The sequence below is a fragment of the Mustela lutreola genome, chromosome 2 (genome assembly GCF_030435805.1).
Source record: "Mustela lutreola isolate mMusLut2 chromosome 2, mMusLut2.pri, whole genome shotgun sequence".
NCBI lineage: Eukaryota > Metazoa > Chordata > Mammalia > Carnivora > Mustelidae > Mustela > Mustela lutreola.
This window is the reverse complement of record NC_081291.1, coordinates 431,688-455,359: the sequence shown is the minus strand read 5'-3', so window position 1 is coordinate 455,359 and position 23,672 is coordinate 431,688. Positions and strand designations below refer to the sequence as shown.

The 23,672-nt window shown below is 64.6% G+C and overlaps 2 protein-coding genes and 1 non-coding gene across 5 annotated transcripts; 2 read left to right on the top strand and 1 right to left on the bottom strand.

Moving 5' to 3' along the window:
- Positions 1–693: 693 nt before the first annotated feature.
- R3HDM4 (R3H domain containing 4) lies at positions 694–9,499 on the top strand. 3 transcript variants are annotated; one of them, XM_059159159.1, is made up of 9 exons: positions 694–833; positions 5,306–5,460; positions 5,823–5,947; positions 6,373–6,496; positions 6,903–6,988; positions 7,446–7,531; positions 7,614–7,669; positions 8,210–8,346; positions 8,506–8,627. In XM_059159159.1, the coding sequence occupies exons 1-8, from the start codon at positions 751–753 to the stop codon at positions 8,323–8,325; spliced, it is 831 nt and encodes a 276-aa protein (XP_059015142.1). In that variant the 5' UTR covers positions 694–750; the 3' UTR covers positions 8,326–8,346; positions 8,506–8,627. The 3 variants fall into 3 exon arrangements, with proteins under 3 accessions (XP_059015142.1, XP_059015143.1, XP_059015144.1); XM_059159161.1 differs by lacking the exon at positions 694–833 and adding an exon at positions 3,653–3,958; XM_059159160.1 differs by lacking the exon at positions 8,210–8,346 and having other exon boundaries at positions 8,506–9,499.
- A 625-nt stretch (positions 9,500–10,124) lies between these two features.
- LOC131826125 (U6 spliceosomal RNA) lies at positions 10,125–10,231 on the bottom strand. Its single transcript, XR_009351420.1, has one exon. It is a non-coding gene; the product is annotated as a U6 spliceosomal RNA (small nuclear RNA).
- Positions 10,232–10,483: 252 nt separating this feature from the next.
- Positions 10,484–23,351, top strand: MED16 (mediator complex subunit 16). Its single transcript, XM_059159156.1, has 15 exons — positions 10,484–10,623; positions 12,461–12,639; positions 13,390–13,497; positions 13,863–14,032; positions 14,779–15,210; positions 15,725–15,830; positions 17,863–18,018; positions 18,117–18,328; positions 18,949–19,155; positions 19,395–19,605; positions 19,959–20,092; positions 20,581–20,773; positions 21,048–21,264; positions 22,160–22,243; positions 22,662–23,351. Exons 2-15 carry the CDS (start codon positions 12,507–12,509, stop codon positions 22,786–22,788), a joined length of 2,490 nt encoding a protein of 829 aa, XP_059015139.1. The 5' UTR covers positions 10,484–10,623; positions 12,461–12,506; the 3' UTR covers positions 22,789–23,351.
- The last annotated feature ends 321 nt before the right edge of the window (positions 23,352–23,672 follow it).

Below are 23,672 nucleotides of genomic sequence, written 5' to 3'. Positions count from 1 at the left end.
CAGGACCTTTGCACTGGCTGTTCTTTTTGCCTGACATGCCCTTCCCACTTTGCAGCTGACCAGTCCCTCTCTCAGAGAACTCTTCTTTCCTACCCCGCTCGGTGGGGAAGGGGTCTGCCTTGGTCACTGCTGCATCCCCAGAGCCCATTACTGGGCCGTGCCCACAGGGGGCATTCCTTAAATGAAGAAATCCTTAAAGGTGAAGGGGGGTGGAAGCTGATATCCTATTTTTAGGCACGAGTAAACTGAAGCACCCAGCCCAGGCTCCGGGGCTGCCCTGGAACACAGGCGGGGAGGGGCTGGTGGGAGGAAAAGCTGAGTTGGTGCTGGGGGGTAGGGGAGCTGGGGCTTGGGTCCCTTCATCGGTCCCCTGCCTCTGAAATGGATGTCCCCCCTCTCTCCTGGCTGCCCAGGCCTCAGATTCCCCGCCGACCGGCTTCAGGGGCGGGGATCACGCTCCCTCCCCCCTCAGTTTCCCCGTCTGTTCCTCGCGGCTGGCTGTGCCCCTTTCCCACACCCGCAACCTAGAGGCTTGGCTGCGGTCCCCGTTCTCCGCCCCGGCTGTCCCGCTTGACCCCCGGGGCTGGGTGCCCGCCGCCCGCAGCCCGGGATCCGCCGGCTTCGTGGCCTCGGCCCCCGCCCGGCGCGTCCAGCCTCCAGGCTCCGCCCCGGCCCGCCTCTGGGCGCCCGTCACTTCCTGCTCGGGCCGAGAAGGCACTGCCGGGCGGCGGCGACCACAGCGGCCGAGCCATGGTCGCCCTGGAGAACCCGGAGGGCGGCTCGGAGGAGGCGGCGGCGGCGGTGGGAAGCGCCCCGGGCGGGCGGCGGACGCTGTGAGCGCGGCAGGGCGGGTGGCCAGGCCTCCGGGGACTCCTGCACCCGCTCTGCTCCCCTCTCCCCTGCTGTCCGGCTGCAGCCCCAGGCCGCCCCGCCCCTTCTCCTGGCGGAGACCCCCGAGCGCCGTGGGGTGGGGGTGGGGGGCTTTGTTGCCACCCGGGAGAGCCCAGTCGCGGCGCGTCCGGGTGTCTGGGCAGGGGGGGCACCCCCGGTCTGTGCGTTTATGTGCCTCCGGGGCCCAAAGATGCGCCCCCGGCCCGGTGCCCGGGCGCTGACTCGCGTTGGGGGGGGTCTCCTGCGCCTCGCCCCCGGCTCAGGTGAGGGGTGCCCCTGCGCGAGGCACCCCGGAAGCCGCTTTGCTGTCAGGGGTGTTTACGCACGGGCCGCTGTTCCTGCCTCCGGGCTGGCTAGGGAGCCCCCCCAACCCCGCCAGCCCGTGCTTGCCTGGGGGGGTCTCTCGGCCCCCCACCTCCCGAGCAGACAAGGCCCTTTGTTCACGTCCGGGTACTTGACAGATGCGACGCGTGGGGTGCCCCGAACCCGGGGGGCGGAGCCGCCCACTCTGGGTGCAGACCCGAGAACGGCTGTGCCGGAGTCCTGCTTAACCGGGATGTTCCCGCAGAAAACAGCCACCCACCCTGTGGTCCCGGTTTGTGGGAGGCAAGGAGGCTGCTGCCTCCCCCGCGGGCTGGCCCGGCCGCCTGGGCAGTACATGCCTCAGTTTCTCCATCTGTAAACCGAGGTGGAGTGGCGGCCTGTTCTCAGAATGGCTGGGAGGGGGAGGGGGGAGGTCTAGGACCCTGTGCCCAGGAGGAGGGAGCGGCCATTCTTTAATTATTATCTGAAACATCTCACTGTGTAATTTGTCTCATTATACATTTATTATTACTCCTTTGGTATCTCCCCCTGGGCCTTCACCCAGAAGCCATGTGGGCTCTACAGATGTGGGTATTTTCCTTCTTTTAAGGGGCCTTACCCATCCAAGTGGGTATTAACCTGCCAGTGGGTCCCCACGGATGTCCCCAATGCTCCTTCACCTCTGTGTGTCCCCTGGGGGGGGTGCGGTCACTGCTGGAGGCCCCAGGTGGCCCCACCCCAGCCTGAGTCACCTCTGTGCTCTGAGCCCGCCCCCTCAGTTTCCTGCTTCGGGAAATAGGTTCCTCTCTTGCCTCTTCCTGGGGGAGGGGACTAGTGCCAGAGAAAAGTATATTTTAGCCCAAGAGAAAAGGTGCTCAACCTGATTTGGCCGCTGTTTCTACCTGGACCTGTCCACCTTTGTGGGGCACAAGCAGCTTTCACGATGCAGCCATTTCCTGAGTCCTGTTGGGGCCAGGAAGGCTAGGGTGCTCTGTCTGCGTCCCCAGTTTCCCCATCTGTAGTCTGGGAAATAGCTGACCTGGCCCTTGGCAGGTGCTGGGGACACTCCTGTTCATAAGGGTCTGGCATGGCAGGTGAGGTGTTAGTAAACAGGTGCCTGGGCCAGCTGATTGGGCGAGCGGGGAGCAGCGCGGCTTCTCCCAGATGATGTCTGAACAGAATGTGCTGAGAAAGTTCACTGGAGGCAGCAGGCTCAGCAGGTGCAAAGGCCCTGAGGTCGACCGTTCCTGGGGGTTTGAGGCCCTGTGAGGGGGTCGCTGTGCCTGGAGCGGAGGACCCACAACCTTCATTACAAATCTGATTTACTGGGTATTTGTGGCTGCTGCTTCTGCTGTCCTCTCTCTCTCTCTCTTTTTTAAGATTTTATTTATTATTTGACAGAGGGACACAGTGAGAGAGGGAACACAAGCAGAGGGAGTGGGAGAGGGGAAAGCAACCTTCACGCTGAGGAAGGAGCCCAATGCGGGGCTCGATCCCAGGACCCTGGGACCATGACCTGAGCCGGAGGCAGACACTTAACGACTGAGCCACCAAGGCGCCCCTGTCCTCTCCTTCTTGAGCGAGGGTCCAAGCCCAGCCGTTGGCCCTGGAGGCCACATGTTTCTTGCCTTCTGCTGGAATGTGGTTGACGTCAGCCACCTTGAGTTGGTGGTGGGATTCAATTTCCAGATGAGATCGGCACGTTCAGGGTGGTATATGGCTGTAGACAGGGGCTCCACTTCCAGCGCTCAGCTCAGAGCATGAGGCCCACAAGAGGGTGACAAGCTCCCCGAAAGCCTGTGGGGCCAGGCACAGACCCCTGTGTTCCCGGTACTGGAGAGGGCAGGGCTGGGGTTGGCCCTGAGGGTTCTGCGGAGCCATGCAAGGTGGCGGAGCAGGGCAGGGCCAGCTGGGTCTTCACTAGGTCGGGCGTGGAACTCTGTGGAGTCAGAGAAGCAGGAGGCTGAATGGCTCACAGGGCGTGTTCCCACTCTGACCAGGTCCCAATCCTGGTTCTGCCACTCCCATGGGGAGATGGGGGGAGGCCCTATTCCTCAGAGACTCATATCCCCAGGGCTCAGCCCTGCTCTGACATCCCTGATAAGCCCCCCCCCCCCCCCCCCGGATGCGGACTCTTATCGGCCGCAGCAGGCTGCCGCTCTGGGCTCTTTCCAGCTGCCAAGGTACAGACACAGCACGGGAGCCCTGAGGAGGTGGGGGGTGAGCTGAGGCTGGCGGTGGGGGTGCTCAGGCCTCAGGGCATAGCCCTCCGGGGGGGCCAGCCTCACAGTCATTGGCTCGGTGCTGACTTGGTTTACCTTGGCCTGTCTTTGTTGGCGTCTCTGCCACAGTGGGATCTGTGACATGATCTGTGCCTCAGCTGCAGTTCTGTATACTGGGGGTCAGCGCGGCATCACCGCCCTCGTGGCATGGTAGTGCTGGTAAGAAGGAATGTTCCATCCAGGGATGATGCTGTGATCAACTGTGTGATGGGGGTGAGCTCCCCATAACAGGAGGAAACCAAGGAGGCGCTGCGGAGTCAGGCGGGAAGGGTGTCTATCCTGGCCCTCTTGGCTCTGAGTATCCCCTTTCAGACCCAAGGGCACCCACAGAAGCCATTTTTCTCTTCACGTGGCCCGGGGGTGAGCTGGGGTTCCAGGTTCCACAGTGGAGCATCCTAGCTGGGATTCGAACTCGGGACTGACATGCCAGGGCCCAGCTGTGCCTCTGCCTGCGTGCCCCTGCTGACGGGGTGCTGGTTCAGGTGTGAGTTTGTTCGTGAGGCAATGGCGTGGATTTGGGGGGAGCTCTTACCCACTGAGCCTTGGCAGCTCACCTGCTCTGCTGGGGCGTCCGTGGCATGGGTCTCAGCCTGTTTGCTTTTTGGAGAGGTCATGGCCATTCTGCACCGAACAGATAGATCCTTAATGCTGGGGACACTTTAGGTCTGTGTAGGCCCCGAGGAGCACTGGCTTCCTCCCTAATCCTATGAGGATTCTCCTCCGAGAGGTGCTCGCGTGGCTCAGAGGGGAGAGGCCGAACTTCTGCATTTAGTTTGTGTCCGGGGAACCTTGGCTACTAGGAAAATGTGGGGGTACTTTGGACTCTGGGTTCCACTTGGTCTTGGAGTCATGGTGTTTTTTTTCCTTTGAGACCTCACCCCGCGTGCGGGGCATGGCCGTGAATGTCTACACGGGGATTGCCGCGTCGTGGGCGAGGGGGGCGGTTAGCTTTGAAGCAGAGCTGGTGATCAGAAACGCGAAGGGACGCGTCATATAGCGGCCGGGGGGCTCTGGAGAAATTTTGACAGAGCCAAAGGGGGCGAGCGAGTGAGCCAGTCCGAGTCTGGGGGAGTGTGCACGGGGTGGGGGGGGGGGTGGCGAGGAGGCCACATGCCCTTGGCCCCTGGTCTGGGGGCTGCGGGGGGGGGGGGGACAGGAAGGCCAGGAACTCCTTGCCAGGACACCTCCTTCCAGTGCTCTGCACGGGCCCCACCCCCCAGTGCCCCAGTGTCTGCAGGTGGCCCTCCTGTCCCAGTGGGAGGCCCAGCCAAGCCGCTAATCCATCCCCACATTAATGCATTTGCTTGGAGGAGGGCAGATTAGTTGGGGGGGGGGGCGCCTCCAGCCTGCCTCTGGGCACATGGGGGGGTGGACAGCAGGGGCTTGCACAATGGGCTCAGGCCTCACCTTGAGCTGCTGGAGGCTGTTGCCTGGTTTACCGGCTGCTGCCCGGGAGATGCTCCGTGCTGTCATGTCTCCTGAGATCCTCGCGGGGGCGGGTGGTGGTCTAGTCCCGCAGGCGTTGGGGCCCACCGGCTTGCAGTTAAGGGTGGAAGCCTGGGGGAGGCGGGAGGAGCTTTTCTTGGTCACCCACTCACCCTGTGGATACGGGCGCGGGTCTTCTCTTCTCTGGCCCCCTGCTTACTGATCAGACCTCCTGGGTGATGGGACCGTGAAGCACAATGGAATTTGGGGGGTCTGGGGTTGTCCATTGCTGAGGGAAACCAAGCAGGGGATGTCCTGGTCCAGGGGCCGATGGGCTTCTGCCTGGCGGTCCTGGCCGGGGTTGGCCCTGAGGCCTGCCTCCCCACCCCCACCCCGGCCCACAGGCCCCTTCCGCGCTGTCTGCCCACGCTAGCTGGCCCCCAGGCGAAGAGGCTGTCGGCCTCCAAGCGGAAACAGCATTTCATCAACCAGGCTGTGCGGAACTCCGACCTCGTGCCCAAGGCCAAGGGGCGGAAGAGCCTCCAGCGGCTGGAGAACAGTGAGCAGGGCTGGGCGCACCTCCTGGGGCTTCCTGGGGCTCCCACGAGAATGGTCCGTATGATGCTCTCATCTGCTGCTTTTGCCCCAGGCCGGCCCTGAGCCGGGCAGTGCTGGGGCGGGGCTGTGAGGCGCTCTGGGCATGGGGGCTTGGGTTCAGCAAGCCAGGGAGAAGCAGGCGTTCTGGAGGTGGAGGCTGGGGGGTTTCTGTGCCTTCTGCGAAAGACAGCTGGAGCGTGGAGGCGGGGAGACGGTGTGCACGGAGGGTAAAGGCCCTGAATGCAGAGGCCAGGGGTTTCCGTGGAGACATTTGGGGGGCCCAAATGCCACCCCCCAGCCGAAAGATCATCTGCTTCCATCTAGCCCAGTACCTCCTAACCCTGCTGGAGACAGACGGGGGCCCAGCCGGTCTGGACGACGGGGACCTGGCACCCCCGGCAGCACCCGGGATCTTCGCCGAGGCCTGCAGCAATGAGACCTACGTGGAGGTGCGGCGCCCGCGCCTTCCTCCTGCCTCCCCTGCTCCTGTTCCCGCTTCCACACCGCACCGGGCCTCCCTCCCTCAGGAGCACCCATGGCGCCCAGCCCCCTCGGTCCCCTGATGAACACCGGCTCTGCTTCCCTCGGGGCCCCCACACCAAGCCAGAACTCCTACCCACCCCAGAACTTTCCAGCACTCCTGAGTCCTCTGCCCATCACTGGGAATGAATGAGTCCATGGGAGGCTTAGCGGGTCCACGGCAATCCCCCGCCCCAGACAGGCAGGTCTGCGGGTACCCCATAAACTCTTGCCCAGCCCGGTGGGCAGATGGGTCTAGAGGAGTATGTCCATACACTTGGGGGCCCCCTGTGGCCATTGGCTAAACGGAGAACCTGGGGCTCATGAGCCTGGTTCCTGCCTGCCTCTCTTCTAGGTCTGGAATGACTTCATGAACCGCTCTGGAGAGGAGCAGGAAAGGGTTCTCCGCTACCTGGAGGATGAGGGCAAGAGCAAGACGCGGAGGAGGGGGCCAGGCCGTGGGGAGGACCGAAGGAGAGGTGTGGGCCTAGACGGGAGGTTGGGTCAACCAGAGGAGCGAAGGGGGGAACTGGCTGATCCTGTTGTGGGCGGGCCAGGGATGGGTGGAGAGGAGCCCTGGGGACGGGCTGAGGGGGAGCCTGGCGAGGGGGCGGTACCCGGGGTGGGTGGGAGGAGCCTGGCGAGGGGGCGGTACCTGGGGTGGGTGGGAGGAGCCTGGCGAGGGGCGGTACCTGGGGTGGGTGGGAGGAGCCTGGCGAGGGGGCGGTACCTGGGGTGGGTGGGAGGAGCCTGGCGAGGGGGCGGTACCTAGGAGACGAACGGGGAGGGGCCTGGAGTGGGGGCGGTGCTCCGGGGAACGCATGGGGAGGAGCCTGGCTTGTGGGCAGGCCCGAGGCTTGCTCTCCACGCGAGGACATCTTGCAGAGGACCCGGCCTACACACCCCGCGACTGCTTCCAGCGCATCAGCCGGCGTCTGAGAGCCGTCCTCAAGCGGAGCCGCATCCCCATGGTGAATACCAGGCCAGGCTGCGTCTTTCTCCACCTGCTTGGTCTTTTTTGATAGATTTTCCTCCTCCCCTTCCTAATCGGCGGCGGTGTGATGGGAGGCCTCCCCAGTGCGGGTGGTGTTGGTGGAGACGAGGCAGGGGACAGACCAGACCAGTGTGGTCAGCGTGCAGGAACCAGGGCTGGGGAAGGGTTTTCCCCGAGGGTGGGGGGCAGGGACAGTGAAGGTGTGCACTGCGGGATGCGGAGGAGTCCACCAGGCAGAAGGCCCAGGAGGCCAACAGTATGGCCATATCTCAGTCCTGCTATCTTTGGGAAGGGTTCCGTAGCCTCCTGGAACAGCTCAAAGGCCACATTTGAACCGAGGCCTCCAGGCTCCAGAGGCTACCCTGGGCATGGGGCCTGGACAGCTTGTCCACAGTCCCGCGGTTGGCCTAACCCCAGGCCCGTTTCTCCCGCAGGGAACGCTGGAGACCTGGGAGGAGCGGCTGCTGAGGTTTTTCTCGGTGTCTCCCCAGGCCGTGTACACGGCCATGCTGGACAGCAGGTGACTGGGTGGGAGTGAGCACCGTGTCGTCCGCAGGGGTCTGGCCCTGGCCCACGGCCACTTACCGTCTGTTTCCCTCCAGTTTCGAGAGGCTCCTGCTTCACGCCGTCTGCCAGTACATGGACCTCATCTCAGCCAGTAAGTGCTGCTGGCCTGCCGGGCCCCATCAGCTTGTGCGGCCCAGGGAAACCGAGGCCGGAGTCACGCAGGGGTTCGTCCCTCAGGGGGAGGCTTCTCGGGGAGGAGGGCGCCATGAGCCAAGGGAGGGCGGTGGCACAGCGTGTTCACGCATCAGAGGCCCCCCGTGTGCCTGGCCCTGTGCTGGGCGATGCTGGGGGCACCGATGCTCCCTGGGAGCCTGGGCCTGTGCAGGGGCCCCCAAGACAGAGGCGGAGCTCTGTTTAGCTCTAGTTCCTCCGCTGTGACATGCATGTGACATTGGCAAGTGCCCCCTCCTGGGGCCCGTGTCCTCTCTTTTATAATGCGGGTGTCCTAGGGACGCAGTCCCCCAGGGAGGGTCCTCACAGGCCCTTGCTGTGTCTCGGTGCCCCATGGGGTCCGGGCTCTTCATCGTGGCGATCTGCCCGAGTTGCTGAGGAGCCGGTTTCCAGGGCAACTCCAGGCCGCCGCTTCCTCCTACCGGCTCCCTCCAGTGGACTCCGAACTTTGTTCCCGCAGAGCCAGGACCCAGGGGCGGGGCCCGGTGCTTCTCAGCGGGAGCGGAGCGGGGCCGAACACAGAGGAGGAGGGGCCCTGAGCCGACCCGCAAAGGCCTGAAAGCGGGGCCGAGCTAGGGGGGCGCGGGGCTAGTTCAGGTGTGGGAGTGAGGGGAGGGGAGGGAGGAGGGAGGGAGGTTGGTGGCGCGGGGCCACGCAGCGCTGGACGCCGGAGGAGCCAGGAGGGGTGGAGATGGCGACCTGGGGACCCGGGACTTGCATAGTCCGGTCACTGCTGCCGCCCTGGCCCCCTCACAGGTGCGGACCTGGAAGGCAAGAGGCAGATGAAAGTCAGCAATCGGCACCTGGACTTCCTGCCCCCGGGGCTGCTCCTGTCCGCGTACCTGGAGCAGCGGAGCTGATGGCAGCCCCGCCCCGCCCCGCCTCCCCCCTCCCCGCCTCCCCACTCCCCGCCTCCCCGCGCCGAGCACTGGCGGACGCGCTCTTGCTCTGGCGGCCCCTCTCTCACTCTGGCCCCTTCCCTGTCCACCTGTCCCCTTAAGCGCTGGGGGCTGGGGCCCCGCCGGACTGGCCTGGCCTTGCCCCTCCGGCTCTGTTTTGCAGCCAGGAGACCCGGCCTGGTCACCTCCGTGTTCCTTCCTTCTGCTTTTCCAGCCCCTTTTGAAGCCCATGCGGGCTGTGAGAGGCTGGGTTTTTATCACTTTTAATGAATTCGGCATGATTTGTTGTACATTTTTAAATTTCCCTTTTGGGAAGAAAAACCAAACACTTGCCCCAACTGATAAATGGGGGGCTTTGTTCTAGTCCCTGCTTTAACCCCCCACCCAGTTTTTTGCTTGGTTGGTGGGGGGGGGGGTCCCTAGGGCTCTGCCCCCTTTTCCAGGAGCATTCTGTCGTGTGTGCGTGTGTGCGTGTGTGCGTGTGTGCGTGTGCCCTGCAGCCCTGGACAGAAGCTACATCTTAGAGGCTGGTCCTACCACCGTTTGAATGTGTGTTCTCCCCTGGTGGCTTTTGGTGGCTCTTGGGGCCCTCTCTGGTCTGCACACTTCCTCCCTTCATACTGGGGAATTGGGACTTCCAGCCAGAAGCCTCTGCCCTCGGACTGCCCCATTGCCGTGTCCCCTTGCTCCCTCCCCGACCCGGCTCTGGCCTGTTGCCTTGGGGTGTCCTTACACTGGTCACCCCGGCATGTCCCACAGGAGCAGAGCTGGGGCCCACCCCTCCCGTGTGTGTGGCTTGTTGTGCTTTGGGGAAAGTGGAGAAATTCAATAAATTTCTGGTGCTCTGGTCACCAGCTGTGGGTTTTCCTTTCCTCCAGCAGGTGCTCAGGACGTGCTTAGGTCCTGGTCACGGAGGGCTGCAGGCCTCGGGATGAAGGTTCACACGGAGTGACCCCCCCCCCCCCCGTGGGAGGCGGGTGTGTGGGGAGATGCTCCTGGGAGCTCTGGGTCCATTGGCTCTGCTGCCCTGGCTTGGCCCGTTCCCAGGTGCCCAGGTTCGAACCCCAGCTCTGCCACTTCCCAGCCGTCGAGGGTCCAAGAGGGTCCAAAGGTCACTGGGAGGAGCCTCCTGGGGTGGCCCGAACGAAGGACCCCAGCTGTGGCTTAAAACCGCAAGTCCAAACTCCACCTGCGGCCGGGCCGGACGCTCCAGAGGAGGGTCCTTTTGCCCCTCGGGGTCCCTGGTTTCCTTGGCTCGTGACGGCCACATGGCAGCCCCTGGCCTCCCCGGTCGCTGACCGGACATTGCGCGGCGACGCTCGTCTCCAGCCACTGAGGCCGGCGGGGGCGCGAGGGCCGGCTCCCCCGCCGGGCGGGTCGGCCGGGGGGGCTTTTCCCTCTCCGGGGCCGCGGTCCGGTCCGGATTGCTGTAGAAGGTCCCGCACAGACGCCGAAAGCGCGCATCCCCGCACAGAACAAAATATGGAACGCTTCACGAATTTGCGTGTCATCCTTGCGCAGGGGCCATGCTAATCTTCTCTGTATCGTTCCAATTTTAGTATATGTGCTGCCGAAGCGAGCACGTCAGCAGGCTCCGCCCGGGAGCTACTTATAGTGCGCAGGATGGATGACTTTACAGAGAGGGTGGATTTTCTAAAGAAAGGGTCGGCCACCTATTTTCTTTCGTTTATCGCAGAACATAGAGAATAATGAAAAGGAGCCTTCACTAGAGTTGAAAAGGCGTCCGCTGTTCCACCAAATACAGCCCTGGTGGCTGCTGGGACGCTACCAAAAGGCCTATGCAAATGTCCCGGAAGCGGGGCGGAGTCACTGCCTTCCCAGAAGTCCCTGGGAAGCGGCCGCGCTGCGCGGGCAACTCGCTGGTCCCGGGGAAGATGGCGGCGCCGGAGCCGGGGAGCTAGGGCGAGTGCGCTCGGCAGCGGCTGCCCGCCGGCTTGGAGTCTGGGCCGGCCCGGTGAGCGCGGGGCTGCGGGGCCGGCGGGGTCGGCTCGCCTCCGGCCGGCGCCGGCGGCCGGGGGAAACGCAGCCCGGAGAAGGCGGGCCCGGTGGGCCCGGGGCGGAGCCCGCGGCGGCAGAGGGCGGGCCTCGGGGGGCGGCGAGGGCTCTGGGCACGCGGCCGGGGCGCGGGCGGGGTCCGGGGTGGGTGCGGAGACTGGCGCGGAGCCCGGGGCGGACTGAGGGCGGGAAACGGAGAGCCGGGGCGGGCGCGGGGGCCGAGGGTCACGGGGGTTGGGCGGGGCTCCGGGAGGCCGCGGGTCCGGCGGCGGCGAGGCGCTGGGGCTCTGGGACGGGGCCGGAGGGCTTAGGTCGGGTGCGGGCTCTAGGGGCAACCTGGGAAGCGGAGATCGTAGGGGACGGAGGCTTTGGGGGCGAGACTTGAGACTCGCAGGGGCTTGTGGGCGGGGCTTGGGTGTCCCCGCCGGGACCCAGGGGTGGCGACTGAGAAAACCGGGTGGGTGGCCTCGGGGCCTCGGGGCCTCCCGCGAAGGAGAGGACAGGAGCCCGTGCTCGCCGCTGGCGCGCGGAGGGCCGTGGGGAGGCTTCGCCCCCGGGACCGCCGTCCGCCTTCCAAGTCCCGCCTCCGCTTCCCCGGAGGCGGTGTCTTCGCGGCTCGCGCGTCTGCCCACGGGCCCCGACGCGCATTGCCCCCGACCTCTTCGTGGCTCCACCCGGTCCCTGGCTGTGCGCGCCGGACCGCCAGAGAGGCCCTGTGCGAGTGTGGGTAGCCCGAGGCCCGCTGGGGGCCCCGTCCACTAGGGTGAGACCCGCCAGTGCCGCGTGGGACTGGCCGCATCACCTCCTGCCCCCACCTTGCCCCCTTTATCCCTTCGCGTATCTGCTCCAGCCCGAGGGGCCTCTTGGCCGCTCCTCCGACACCCGAGGGGCCGCGCACCCTGCCGGTCCTGGTGCAGGTGTTCCTCCGCCTGCCGTGACCTTCCCCCAGGCATGTGCGAGTCTGGCTCCCTCACCGCTACACTGGGATGCTGTTTTCTTGATTAGGGCTCCCTGTGCCTCCATGTTTATTTTATTTTTTTTTAAGATTTTATTGGGGGCGCCTGGGTGGCTCAGTCGTTCATCGTCTGCCTTCTGCTCCGGTGGTGATCCCGGTGGTGATCCCGGGGTCCTGGGCCTGCGCCCTGCGCGGGGCTCAGCGGGAAGCCGGCTCCTCCCCGCCCCCCGCCCGCTCCCCCTGCATGTGTTCCCTTTCTCGCTGTGTGTCTCTCTGTCAAACAATAAAATCTTTAAAGAAAAAAGAAATAAAAAAATAAAAGATTTTATTTTTTTAAATAAGATTTATTTATTTACTTATCTGACGGCAAGATCACAAGTAGGCCCAGAGGCAGGCAGAGAAAGAGGGGGAAGCAGGCTGCCCACCGAGTGGGAGCCGGACATGGGGCTCATCCCAGGACCCTGGGACAGGGACTGAGCTGAACGCAGAAGCTCAATCCACTGAACCACCCAGGCGCTCCAAAGATGTTATTTATTCGAGAGAGAAATCACGAGTCAGGGGGCAGAGACAGGGTGAGGGAGAAGCAGGCTCCCCACTGAGCGGGGAGCCGACTGGGGCTCATCCCAGGACCCTGAGATAGGATGCCAGCTGGAGGCACGTGTAACTGACTGAAACCGCAGGTGCCCTCTCTCCGTGTTTAAAATGCAGCTGCCCTTAACATGGCACGCGAGACTCTAGGGCAGGGGTTGGGCTCCTTTCCTTACTGGGGGTAAGCCAGCATGCAGCGTGGAGCTTGGTGTCCTGCGGGCACTCAGTGAGTGTCCCTGTCAATCTCCCTCAGGAGCTGCTGACCATCCTCAGTGTGTGAGCTGTGGCCTGTGAGCACAATGGATCTGGCTTATGTCTGCGAGTGGGAGAGATGGCCCAAGAGTACCCACTGCCCGTCAGTGCCCCTGGCCTGTGCCTGGTCCTGCCGTAACCTCATTGCCTTCACCACTGACCTTCGAAATGACGACCAAGGTGTGTCTCCTTGCCCTCCAGCCCAGCCTCCCCCCCCCATCCCCGGTGTCCTACTGGGGGGCCTCTGGGTCTCCAGGCCTGCCTCGGAGCTGCTCCTCCCCCATGGGGGCCCTCTCAGGCTTTTCTCCGCTGTCACCGGGGTTGGTGAGGACCGGAGCCTCTCAGGTGTGCGCAGGACAGATGCATTGCGCTTCTGCATCTGGTGCTGAGCCGGAGTGGGGGAAAGACCCTGGAATCACCCCTTTGGGATGGAGCGGAGCAGGGGCGTGTGGTCTCCTAGGGCTTGGAGACTTGATGCCCAGTTTTCCAGAGATTACATGTCATTATTTTGCTTTTGGAAGCCTCAAAGTCACTTTGTTGGGACTTGTTTTTTGTCTCTTGTTAAAGACTGTGTGCCTGTTAGAAAAATTAGAAAAGCAGAGAAATTTAACTTAAGGAAGAAAAGCCACGGAGCGATGCCCACCATTAGGGTTTAGAGGTCGTCTTCTTCCAGTCCTGTTTTCTGTGTCTTTTTGAAAAAATGTGACCACGCCTGCGGTCACCAGCCTGCTTGGTCTCCAGAGGGAACCCAGGAACACAAAAGCCTGTTCCGCGCTAGCACTGGGGCCGTCTACATGGGTAGCAGCAGAGCAGCCCCCTGTCGTCCCCGTGGGGGGGATGTTCCCTGGTTTCCTCCCTGAGGCCTCCTGGGGTCAGCAGAAGCTTCAGCGTGTTAGGGCTGCTGTGCTGAGCGTGCGCTGTCCTCTGCAGACCTCACCCGCATGATCCATATCCTGGATACGGAGCACCCCTGGGACGTGCACTCCGTCAGCTCGGAGCACAGCGAGGCCATCACCTGTCTTGAGTGGGACCAGTCAGGTGAGGACGGGCCAGGGGCGGGTGGTCCGGAATGGCTGAGGGAGACAGTGGTGCTCATCCTTGATCGTAAATCTCAGAGTATCAGAGTATCGGGCTCTGTTTCCTGGTGACGTCCCCAGAGTCCACAGCAGAGACTGGAAGCCTCACCCTGCGGCTTTGTGGCCACTGCTGTTCACACTCCCCGGGGGCACCCTTGTCAGAAGCACGCCTTGTGCCCCTCCCTGCTCCACTGCCACCTGGCCTGCTCCTCCCAGGCCCTGGCGTTCTAGCGGCCGTTGTCCCAGCCCACCGCGAAGGTTGGTAACCACGAAGGTTGGTGACCATGAAGGTTGGTAACGCAGGTTTGCTGCCCCCACCCCCAACAGGCTCCCGGCTCCTGTCAGCCGATGCCGATGGGCAGATCAAGTGCTGGAGCATGGCGGACCACCTGGCCAACAGCTGGGAGAGCCATGTGGGCAGCCTGGTGGAAGGAGACCCCATTGTGGCCCTGTCCTGGCTGCACAATGGTGTGAAGCTTGCCCTGCACGTGGAAAAGGTGGGTGTCCTACCTGAGCAAGCAGGTGCAGTAGGTGAGATCATTCACCCTGCTTATCTACCTGCTCCTCTTGATGTGGCTCCTCCTCTCCCACGACCAGCATCCTTTGGTTTCTCTAGTCCCGGGCCCAACTCGTGCTTAAGTGAGTTACCCATTTAACTGATGGTCACTGTCCTCAGTCAACCTTCCATTTAACTGATGGCCACTATCCTCAGTGAACCTTTCATTTAACTGAAAGCTGCTGTTCTTAGTAAACCACTCATTTAGCTGATGACTGCTGTTCTCAGTGAACCTCCCGTGGTTGGTACGCTTAGGGAATCTTCGATCATTGATGTTGGTTCTCAAAATCCAACCCACTGGGTTTTTTTCTTTTCTTTTTTTTTTTTTAATGGTTTTATTTGTTTATTTGATAGAGACACAACGAGAGAGGGAACACAAGTAGGGGGAGTGAGAGAGGGAGAAGCAGGCTCTCTGCTGAGTGGTGAGCCCGATGTGGGGCTCGATCCCCGGACCCTGGGATCCTGACCCGAGCTGAAGGCAGGTGTTTAACAACTGAGCCACCCAGATGCCCTCCCCCACTACCACCACACTGTTTAGTTCAGTAATATCCTAGAATTCCTCTTTCTGGGCCCCCAGAGCAGGGTTGTCAGGTCACAGAGGGCAGAGCCCTGAAAGCTGGTCAGGGCCCTTAGCTGGGGTAGGGATTGGCAGTAAACAGACCTCATGCTCCCTTCTCCCCTCCGTAGTCAGGTGCCTCCAGCTTCGGGGAGAAGTTCTCCCGCGTCAAATTCTCACCGTCACTCACGCTGTTCGGCGGCAAGCCTATGGAGGGCTGGATCGCAGTGACGGTCAGTGGCCTGGTCACCGTGTCTCTGCTCAAGCCCAGCGGGCAGGTGCTGACTTCCACGGAGAGTCTGTGCCGGCTGCGTGGCCGTGTGGCCCTGGCTGACATTGCCTTCACTGGTGGTGGCAACATCGTGGTGGCCACCGCGGATGGCAGCAGTGCCTCCCCCGTGCAGTTCTACAAGGTGTGTGTGAGCGTGGTCAGCGAGAAGTGCCGCATCGACACCGAGATCTTGCCCTCGCTCTTCATGCGCTGCACCACCGACCTCAACCGCAAGGACAAGTTCCCCGCCATCACCCACCTCAAGTTCCTGGCCCGTGACATGTCCGAGCAGGTGAGGCCCTGCCTGGGGGGTGACCCCCTCTGGCTGCGGCAGCAGAGCTCCACACGCTTCCCGTCTCCAGCGCTGGGGTCCGGGGTCCGACGTCCGACGTGGACCTCACAAGGCTGAAACCCCGGCGTGGGTAGGGCTGGTCCCCCCGGGGCCCCAGGGAGACCCGGCTCCTGCCCTTCCCTGGCCTGCGGCCCCCACTTCATCCTCCCCGCCAGTAGCACGGGGTCCTCCTGTCTCTGGGACCCCCATCTGCCCTCTCCTTCTCTCTCTCGAGGACCTGGTGAGGACGCCAGGCCCCAAAGCCTACAGGTCCCGGAACTTGGGATGGGGTCCTCTTCGGGGACATCTTTGTGGCCGTTGGTCAGTGGTCACCCAGGGCTCCAGTATAAGCACATGTCAGTAAGGCTCCCAACTTCATGAAGCTCTGATAGTTTCCGTGGCTGCACCCTGCTTGCCGCCAGGGTCATGTCTGCCTTTGCGGCTGCACCTCTTTACCGGCTGCTGCTGTCCTCAGGTGCTCCTGTGTGCGTCCAGCCAGACGAGCAGCATCGTGGAGTGCTGGTCCCTGCGGAAGGAGGGGCTCCCGGTGAACAATGTTTTCCAGCAGATCTCACCTGTGGGTGAGTCTTCCCACGCCCAGGGGCACTGGGCTCCCAGCACAACATGTGAGAGCTGTTCTGAACGGCTGCATGTCGGCCCGTGCTGCTCTCTTCCTGCCTGCTCTGCGGCCGCTTTATTCCTGTCCTGGAGAGCCTCCTGTGCTGGGGCTCAGACCAGAGGTCTGCCCGTCAGCCCACAGGCGGGTGGCCTGACTGCCTCACGTCTGATGCTTTCTGCAGCAAGCATGTGCCTGCTTGAGGGAACAGCAGTGCAAAGGTCCTGGGGCAGAGGCCAGGAGCTAGAGTGGCTGAGTAAGGGGAGGCACAAATGGGCACTGCAGCAGGAGTAGGGGTACCTGCAGCCCCCTGGGCCACAGAAGGCACTTAATCCTAAAAACCACAGACTCCTCCAAAACGTCTGGTATGTGGTGAGGAGACTGGGGCCCAGAGGGCGTGACCAAGTCCGCTCAGAACATACCTACTGGCTCCCCCCCCCCACCGTCCCTGCAGCCACATGGAACTCCAGTGGCTCCAGATGGCAGCGCCCCCCCTCACCCCCCACCAGGGACCCTGGGACATGCTGGCGCCGCTTGAAGCCACAGAGAAGTCAGGAAAGCCCCTGGATGCCCCCCGTCCCCCGGGGCCCACACACAGAGATATTTCCAGTAGATGCCAGCTGGGCTCTCTGCTGATGAGTGCTAATGGAGCCCAGAGTGGCTGGCTGTGCAGGGGGTACTGCATGGAACCGCTGATGAAGCTGTGTCGGGGGCCCCACGGCTCCTGCCCTCACCGGGCAGTTACATAAGCTGCACACCATGGGGCAGAGCGCTTACCGCGAAGACTGTCCCAGCTGCCCTGTCCCCAGACCCCGTGAACTTGGGGAGCTTGTTGGTGGTGGGCAGAGCCGCAGGTGTGTGTGGCCCCCTGCCCTGTGCAGACGGTGACCAGCCCCAGGGCCAGCCTGGCCATAGCCATGACCTAGCATTTGTGCCCGATCCAGGTGCAGGTGGTTCGGCGAGCTGCCTGGACGCCGCTACGGTTGCTCTTCCCCCTCTGCTGTCCCTGTTAGGTGCTATATTGCCCTCCGTGGCCTTAGGCAGTCTCAGTGCTCTCTGGGCCTCAGTTTCCCTGGGGGACAGTGCTTGCTAGGACTCCCTCCCTGGGCCTATGGCAGGTTTTTAAGTGGCGACAAACCATTCAGGGTGGAGTTCTCAAGGTAGAGAGGTGGCAGGAAGAAGCTGTGTGACAGCTGTCGCCATGTGACATACCAGCCCCGAACTCAGTAGCTCAACGCACAGCTCTCTGCTCTGCTGGGAGGGCCACCTCTGCTGCTCCGCCCCAGTGTTGTGTCTGCTCTCACCTGCCAGATGGCTCGGGCTGCTGTCGGCTGGGCCCCCGGTCTACCCCCGTGGCACGTGTGTCCCTGTCGGCTGGGCCCCCGGTCTGCCCCTGTGGCACGCATGTCCCTGCAGGCTGGCCCCGGCGTGTCCCAGTGCGCACTCATGAGTCTCTGCTTACGTCCTGTTTCCTGAATACCGGCAGCCAGGCCAGATGCACGGAAGCCGCCTGCCCGCCGTCAGGGCTTTCACCACCAGGGGTGTGGGTGCGAGGGGCGCCGATCTGTGGCACTGTGACCGTCCAGCTCAAGCCTCATGAGGCGGGTAGAGCTGGGGTCCCCCTGGGACCCTTAACGTCACAAGAAAACCCCACGCAGGCTGGCCAGGTCTTGAGGGGGCGTGTGGTGGCGGGGTCTGGGTTGTGGTCTGTCTGCTGGTGCGTTGGCTCCTGCCGGGGACGGCGGCCTCACTCCCGCCAGCCCCGTCCTTGCCGTCCCGTGGAGTCCAGGGCAGGAGCAGGTTGGTTCAGCTGCTGTCCCCGGTCCGTCGTGAACCGTGCAGCTGGCTGGGCCGTGGAACGCTCTGAGTGCTCACTCTGGACCGGGACCCCATGTGTGGGGCCAGGGGTGGGGGGTGGGGGGCCCCTGCAGGGGTCTGGCCTGCTGCGCGTCTCATCCTGTTTTGCTTTCCTGCCCACCCCCTGCCCCCGTTTGCAGTTGGCGACAAACAGCCCATGATCCTGAAATGGCGGATCCTGTCGGCCACCAACGACCTGGACCGCGTGTCCGCTGTGGCGCTGCCGAAGCTGCCGATCTCGCTCACCAACACCGACCTGAAGGTGGCCAGCGACACCCAGTTCTACCCCGGCCTCGGTACCGCCCCCTCCCCCAGGCAGGCCCTGCCGGCCCCGACTGCCTGCGAGTGTCCCCGGCCCTCCGCCCGGCTCAGCCGCCCGCGCTCCCACACACAGGGTTGGCCCTGGCCTTTCACGACGGCAGCGTCCACATCGTGCACCGGCTGTCACTGCAGAGCATGGCCGTCTTCTACAGCTCGGCCACCCCGCGCTCTGCCGATGAGCCGGCCATCAAGCGTCCGCGGGCCAGCGGCCCTGCTGTCCACTTCAAGGCCATGCAGCTCTCCTGGACTTCGCTGGCCTTGGTCGGCATCGACAACCATGGGAAGGTGAGCTGTGAAGCTGTCGCCTGGCATGGGGTGTGAGGGGTGGGCCCCAGGACTGCGGTCCCTGCTGCTCCAGCGGCAGGAGGTTCCTCACCAGTGGGGTGGGGCTCCTCCGGCCCAGAGGTCTCAGAGAAAGCTGCACTGTGGCCTGGGGCACAGAGTAGGTCCCCTGCCAGCAGGGGCCGTGAGGACGGTGGTTCTCCACCGTCAGGACGCAGGAGCTCACTAATCCTCACTAATCCTTGCTTCTGGGGGCCTCGGTCTGGACGACGGGTGCGCTGTGCACGCTTGCCCTCCACCCCAGGCCGTGCAGACCCTGGACAGATCAGCTTCTGAGAGCCGCTTTTCCTCATGCCTCCTGCCTGAATCCACTTCCCTGTGGCCCCAGCCTGGCGTGTCCGTGGGCAGGCCAACCAGCGGGCCTCTCCTCGCCGCAGGGGTTCTGCTTCCAGAGAACACCCCCACCCCGCCCCCCGCGGCTGGAGAGTGGATTTGCGAGGCCTGTGAAGGGGCGTGGGGGGCCTGGGGTCACTAGGTGCGGGGCGGGGCCCGGGTCCCCTGCCTTGCGCCCTCCCTTCCCGAGGGCGCCGCGGGGCTCGGCCCTCACCGGCGGCTCCCCCCAGCTGAGCATGCTGCGCATCTCGCCGTCCATGGGCCACACGCTGGACGTGAGCCTGGCCCTGCGGCACCTGCTGTTCCTGCTGGAGTACTGCATGGTGACGGGCTACGACTGGTGGGACACGCTGCTGCACGTGCAGCCCGCCATGGTGCAGAGCCTGGTGGAGAAGCTGCACGAGGAGTACACCCGCCAGAACGCCGCCCTGCAGCAGGTAGCGCCGCCGCGGCCCCGCCCCCTGGGAGCCCGAAGCCCCGCCCACTGGGAGCCCGAAGCCCCGCCCCCCAGCCCCGCTCCTGCTCCTGAAGTCGGCGCTGGGGGCCCGAGGTGATGGGCCTGCCCCGCGGCTGCCCCTCTTCCCTGCTCTGGCAGAAGCCGCTTCCCGGGGCCCTGGGGGAGGGGATGGGAGTGTCCCTTCCTGCCAGCTGCTCCCACCCCCCTGCCCCCACCCAGGTCCTATCCACCCGGATCCTGGCCATGAAGGCCTCACTGTGCAAGCTGTCCCCCTGCACGGTGGCCCGTGTGTGTGACTACCACGCCAAGCTCTTCCTGGTGGCCGTGAGCTCCACGCTCAAGTCCCTCCTGCGCCCACACTTCCTTAACACCCCCGACAAGAGTCCTGGTGACCGGCTGACCGAGGTCTGCAGCAAGATCACCGACGCCGGTGGGTCCCGCCCCGAGCCCCTTCACGGGGTCGTCCTAAGCCCCACCTGAGGGGAGGGGGTGTGGACCGCCCAGGCACAGGGTGGGGGCGGTCACCCAAAGGCGTGGATGCAGGCCGGCCCTCGGGGCTCGCGGCAGAGCTGGGGACCGATGCTAGCCACAGGGGAGCCTCAGCCGGGCCCTCCCGACAGCTACGCTGACCCAGGGTCCTCTTCTTCGAGGTGGAGGCCTGGGGCGCGGCTCTCCACGGTGCCGCAGGGTGCAGAGCTAGGCGGGCCGTGTCTGCGTGTGCTGCGGGCACCGCCAGGCCACGGTGGGCCTGACTGCCCGGGTGGGCCTGACTCCCCGCCCCAGACATCGACAAGGTCATGATCAACCTCAAGACAGAGGAGTTCGTCCTGGACATGAACACGCTCCAGGCGCTGCAGCAGCTCCTGCAGTGGGTGGGGGACTTCGTGCTCTACCTGCTGGCCAGCCTGCCCAACCAGGTGCGCCGTCCGGGGCGGCCCCGTCCCCTCTGCTCTGCCCCATCCCCCCTCACCCTCTGCAGCGGCCCCCTTGCGCCCCCACTGTCCCTCTCTGCAGAGGTGTCCTGACCCGTCCTCTCCCCGGCCCACCCCCCAGACGCACCCTGCACAGGACCTCGGGCATTAAGCTGTGTGCACCCACTCTCCCTGGGGGCTTGTGCAGACGGGTCTGCGCCACACCTGCTCTGACCTCAGTTCACGAGGGTGGCCAAGTGCGTGTCTCGGCCCAGGTTTAAGGCCGTCGTCCCCCCGCCCCGGGAGCGGTGTGAAGTCCCTTTTTCCCCTTCCCCACACGGGCTGCCGGGGTGACCACTTTGCCTCCTCCCGGCACCGTGCGGTGGCTGAGTATGCGCTCCCAATGCCGGGGGCCCAGTGGCCTGTTGGCCCGAGTCTGCCCTGGCCCATCTCCCCGCGCACCAAGGTGTCCAGCCGAGCGCCTCTCCCTGCAGGGCTCCCCACTGCGGCCAGGCCACAGCTTCCTGCGGGACGGCCCCTCTCTGGGCCTGCTGCGCGAGCTCATGGTGGTCATCCGCATCTGGGGGCTGCTGAAGCCCAGCTGCCTGCCCGTGTACACGGCCACCTCGGACACCCAGGACAGCATGTCCCTGCTCTTCCGTCTGCTCACCAAGCTCTGGATCTGCTGTGAGTCCCCGGCCCTCGGCTCTCAGGCCCCTAGCCATGGTTCAGGTCCGGGCCCGGTCGCCCCCCACCCCCCGGGTCACACCGGCTCGGGCCCCAGCGCCCAGCACAGGTGCTCTCAGAGCGGCAGCCGTGTGCTTGTCCCGGCCGGCTCGTCTCCAGGTGGTGTCCCCTCGTTCCCAGCCGCCTGCCACTGGGAAGGCAGCCCGGTGCCGGTCGGTCCTGGGGCCCGTGCCTCCCCGGTGGGCAGTACGTCCCCTCGGTCCCCTCCCCACAGGCCGCGATGAGGGCCCCACGAGTGAGCCGGATGAGGCGCTGGTGGACGAGTGTTGTCTGCTGCCCAGCCAGCTGCTCATCCCCAGCCTGGACTGGCTGCCCGTCAGCGACGGCCTGGTCAGCCGCCTGCAGCCCAAGCAGCCTCTGCGCCTGCACTTCGGCAAGGCCCCCCCACTGCCCACCACCGCTGGCGCCCTGCCGCTGGACGGCCTGATCCGGTGCGTGCCCACCCTGCCCTGTGGCCCCTGCCTGCGCCGGGCTGGCCACTGCCCTCTGGCCTTAACCTGGACGCTGGCCTCCGGGATACCCCTGCCCCCTTCTCCACCCTGCACTCTGTCATCTGGGGGACACCACTGTGCCTCCGCTCTGCTGCGCCCCCCCCACCGCGTGGAGCGTCACGTCATTGCCCTTGACTTGGGCTCCAGGCCCTGCAGAGTCGGACCTTGTGCTTCGTGGCCTGGGGCTTGTGGCCCGCGGTGGAGGAGCCTAGTGCAGGCGCTGCAGCGCAGCCCGGGGGGGATAGACTGCAGCCTCCGGCAGGGTGTCCTCAGGGCCAAGGGGCCCCTTCCAGACCCCGCCACACGCCACTGCTGTTGGAACGTGTGGGGTCCGCCTTCAGGGCCCAGCAGCACTGCAGGGCGGCCTCTGTCCCCGCCCTTCAGGTAGGAAAGTTGCGTCGCCCCAGGGTCGTGCAAGGGCTCCCGGTAGACGCTCAGGTGACCGAGAGACTCGCGTGAGTTCCCCACGCGGTCTGTTACCTTGGGTGGAAATTTCCGAAAACAGATAAGCCAAAGGAAGACAGGCCTGCGCGGCCCCTCCGGGTGACGTGCCCTGTGAGCTCTGGTGTCTTCCTGCCTGTCTCACGGGGTGGGACTGCCCCATGTGTTTGGGTTTCAAGATAAACTTGAAGAAAAGAGAGGATTGATCACAAAGAGGTTTTAAGTTCTGTGTTTTAGAAACATTCAGACTTACTTAATACCCGGGTAGCCCCAACCAGCCCCCGGGACCCTCCCACGGGCAGTCCCACACCTTCCGCCACCCCCTTGTCCGCAGCGAAGGGCCCGCATGTCACGGGGGTCTGCCGAGCCGCTCACGTGCTCTCTCGTCCCCCAGGGCTCCGGGCCAGCCCAAGGTCGACCACCTGCGCCGGCTGCACCTTGGAGCCTTCCCCACGGAGGAGCGCAAGGCTTGCGCCAGGTGAGCGCCGCCTGCCGGCCGCTGGGTGCATGGTCTAGGTCTCGGCCCCAGGGGCAAGCAGGGGTCTGTGTCCTGGTGAGCGCTCACAGCCTGTGCCCGCCCCCCAGGGAGCTCTCCAGGTCCGAGAGCACAGAAGCAAGCGTGGGCCCTGGACTGATACAACCTCAGTGGTTGGCTCACGATCCTGGACACAGGCTGTGGCTCCCAGGGTCGCCCTGCTAGGGAGCTGCCAAGCCGGGACTCAGAAGCCCCACGACCCTCGCTCGTTCACTCCCAGAGGGGAGGGGGGCAGTGCCTGAGCTGGGCTGTAAGGGTGTGCGGGAGGCAGCTCAGCGCCGGGGGGAGCTGCATGTGCCAGGGCCCCACGGCAGGTGGGACAGCCCCAGCCAGGGCCTCAGCCTCCCGGCTCTGCCCCCAGGTGTGGCTGCGTCACCATGCTCAGGTCACCCAATAAGACGACAGCCGTCAAGCAGTGGGAGCAGCGTTGGATCAAGAACTGTCTGTGCGGGGGGCTGTGGCGGCGGGTGCCCCTCAGCTGCCCCTGACGGGCCCTCGCCGGGGATGTTCCATGCTCTTCGGACCTTCGTCAGGCGCCCCGAGAAACAGCTGTCCTGGGAGTGTGGTTCTCTGCCCAGTCCAGCGAAGTCTGTGTCCCGTCAGCGGACCTGCAGGGGAGGACGTGGCCTGGGGGCGTACGATGGTCACCCACTGCCCAGTGGGTGCTGCTTTTTTCTCTTCCTCGAAGCCTAACGGTGGCTCCCAGGCGGAGGGACCCCGGCCACCCGTCCGCCCGTGCCAGGTGTGGATGGAGATGGGCCTGTGGATCCCATGGCCACGGGCAGGACCACAGCACATGCAGTGCCCTCCCTGGGTGCCCAGACCTCCAGCGGCTCCTGTGGAAGCCCCAAGTCCTGGCTCTGGGGCTCCAGGGCAGCCTGGGCCTCTGTCTAGAATGTGCCGTGCGAACCTGCGGGCTGTCGGGCGTTTGCGTGGGTGCCGCCGGCGACACCAGCAGGGGCACCAGCTTCCATCTCTTCCAGCCGCACCCAGTGGTTCTGACCTTAGCAGGCCCAATAAACGTCCCGCCGGCTCACAGGGACGGCTCACAGGTGTCCTGTCCGTGCGGAGCTGCTGTGCCTCCCTGTCCCCGTCCCTGTTCTGGGCTCTTGTGCCCTCGGGTCTCACTGTCTTGCTGTCAGCGTTCCCTGAGCACCTAGTGCTAATCACGAGGTCCTTGCGGGGAGTCCCAGGCCGGGCGCGGTGGGGGGGCGGGGCATCTGCGGATGCCCGTGTCTACCTCCCCTGGTCCCCCGCGTGCCCCCGCAATCGTCCCGTCCCCCCACTGCACACCGAGGCCTCTGGGTTTCTGGAAGCTCAGGCCTGGTTCCCTTGGGGTTCTGCCTTCTGTTGACAAGCACTTTCCCCAATT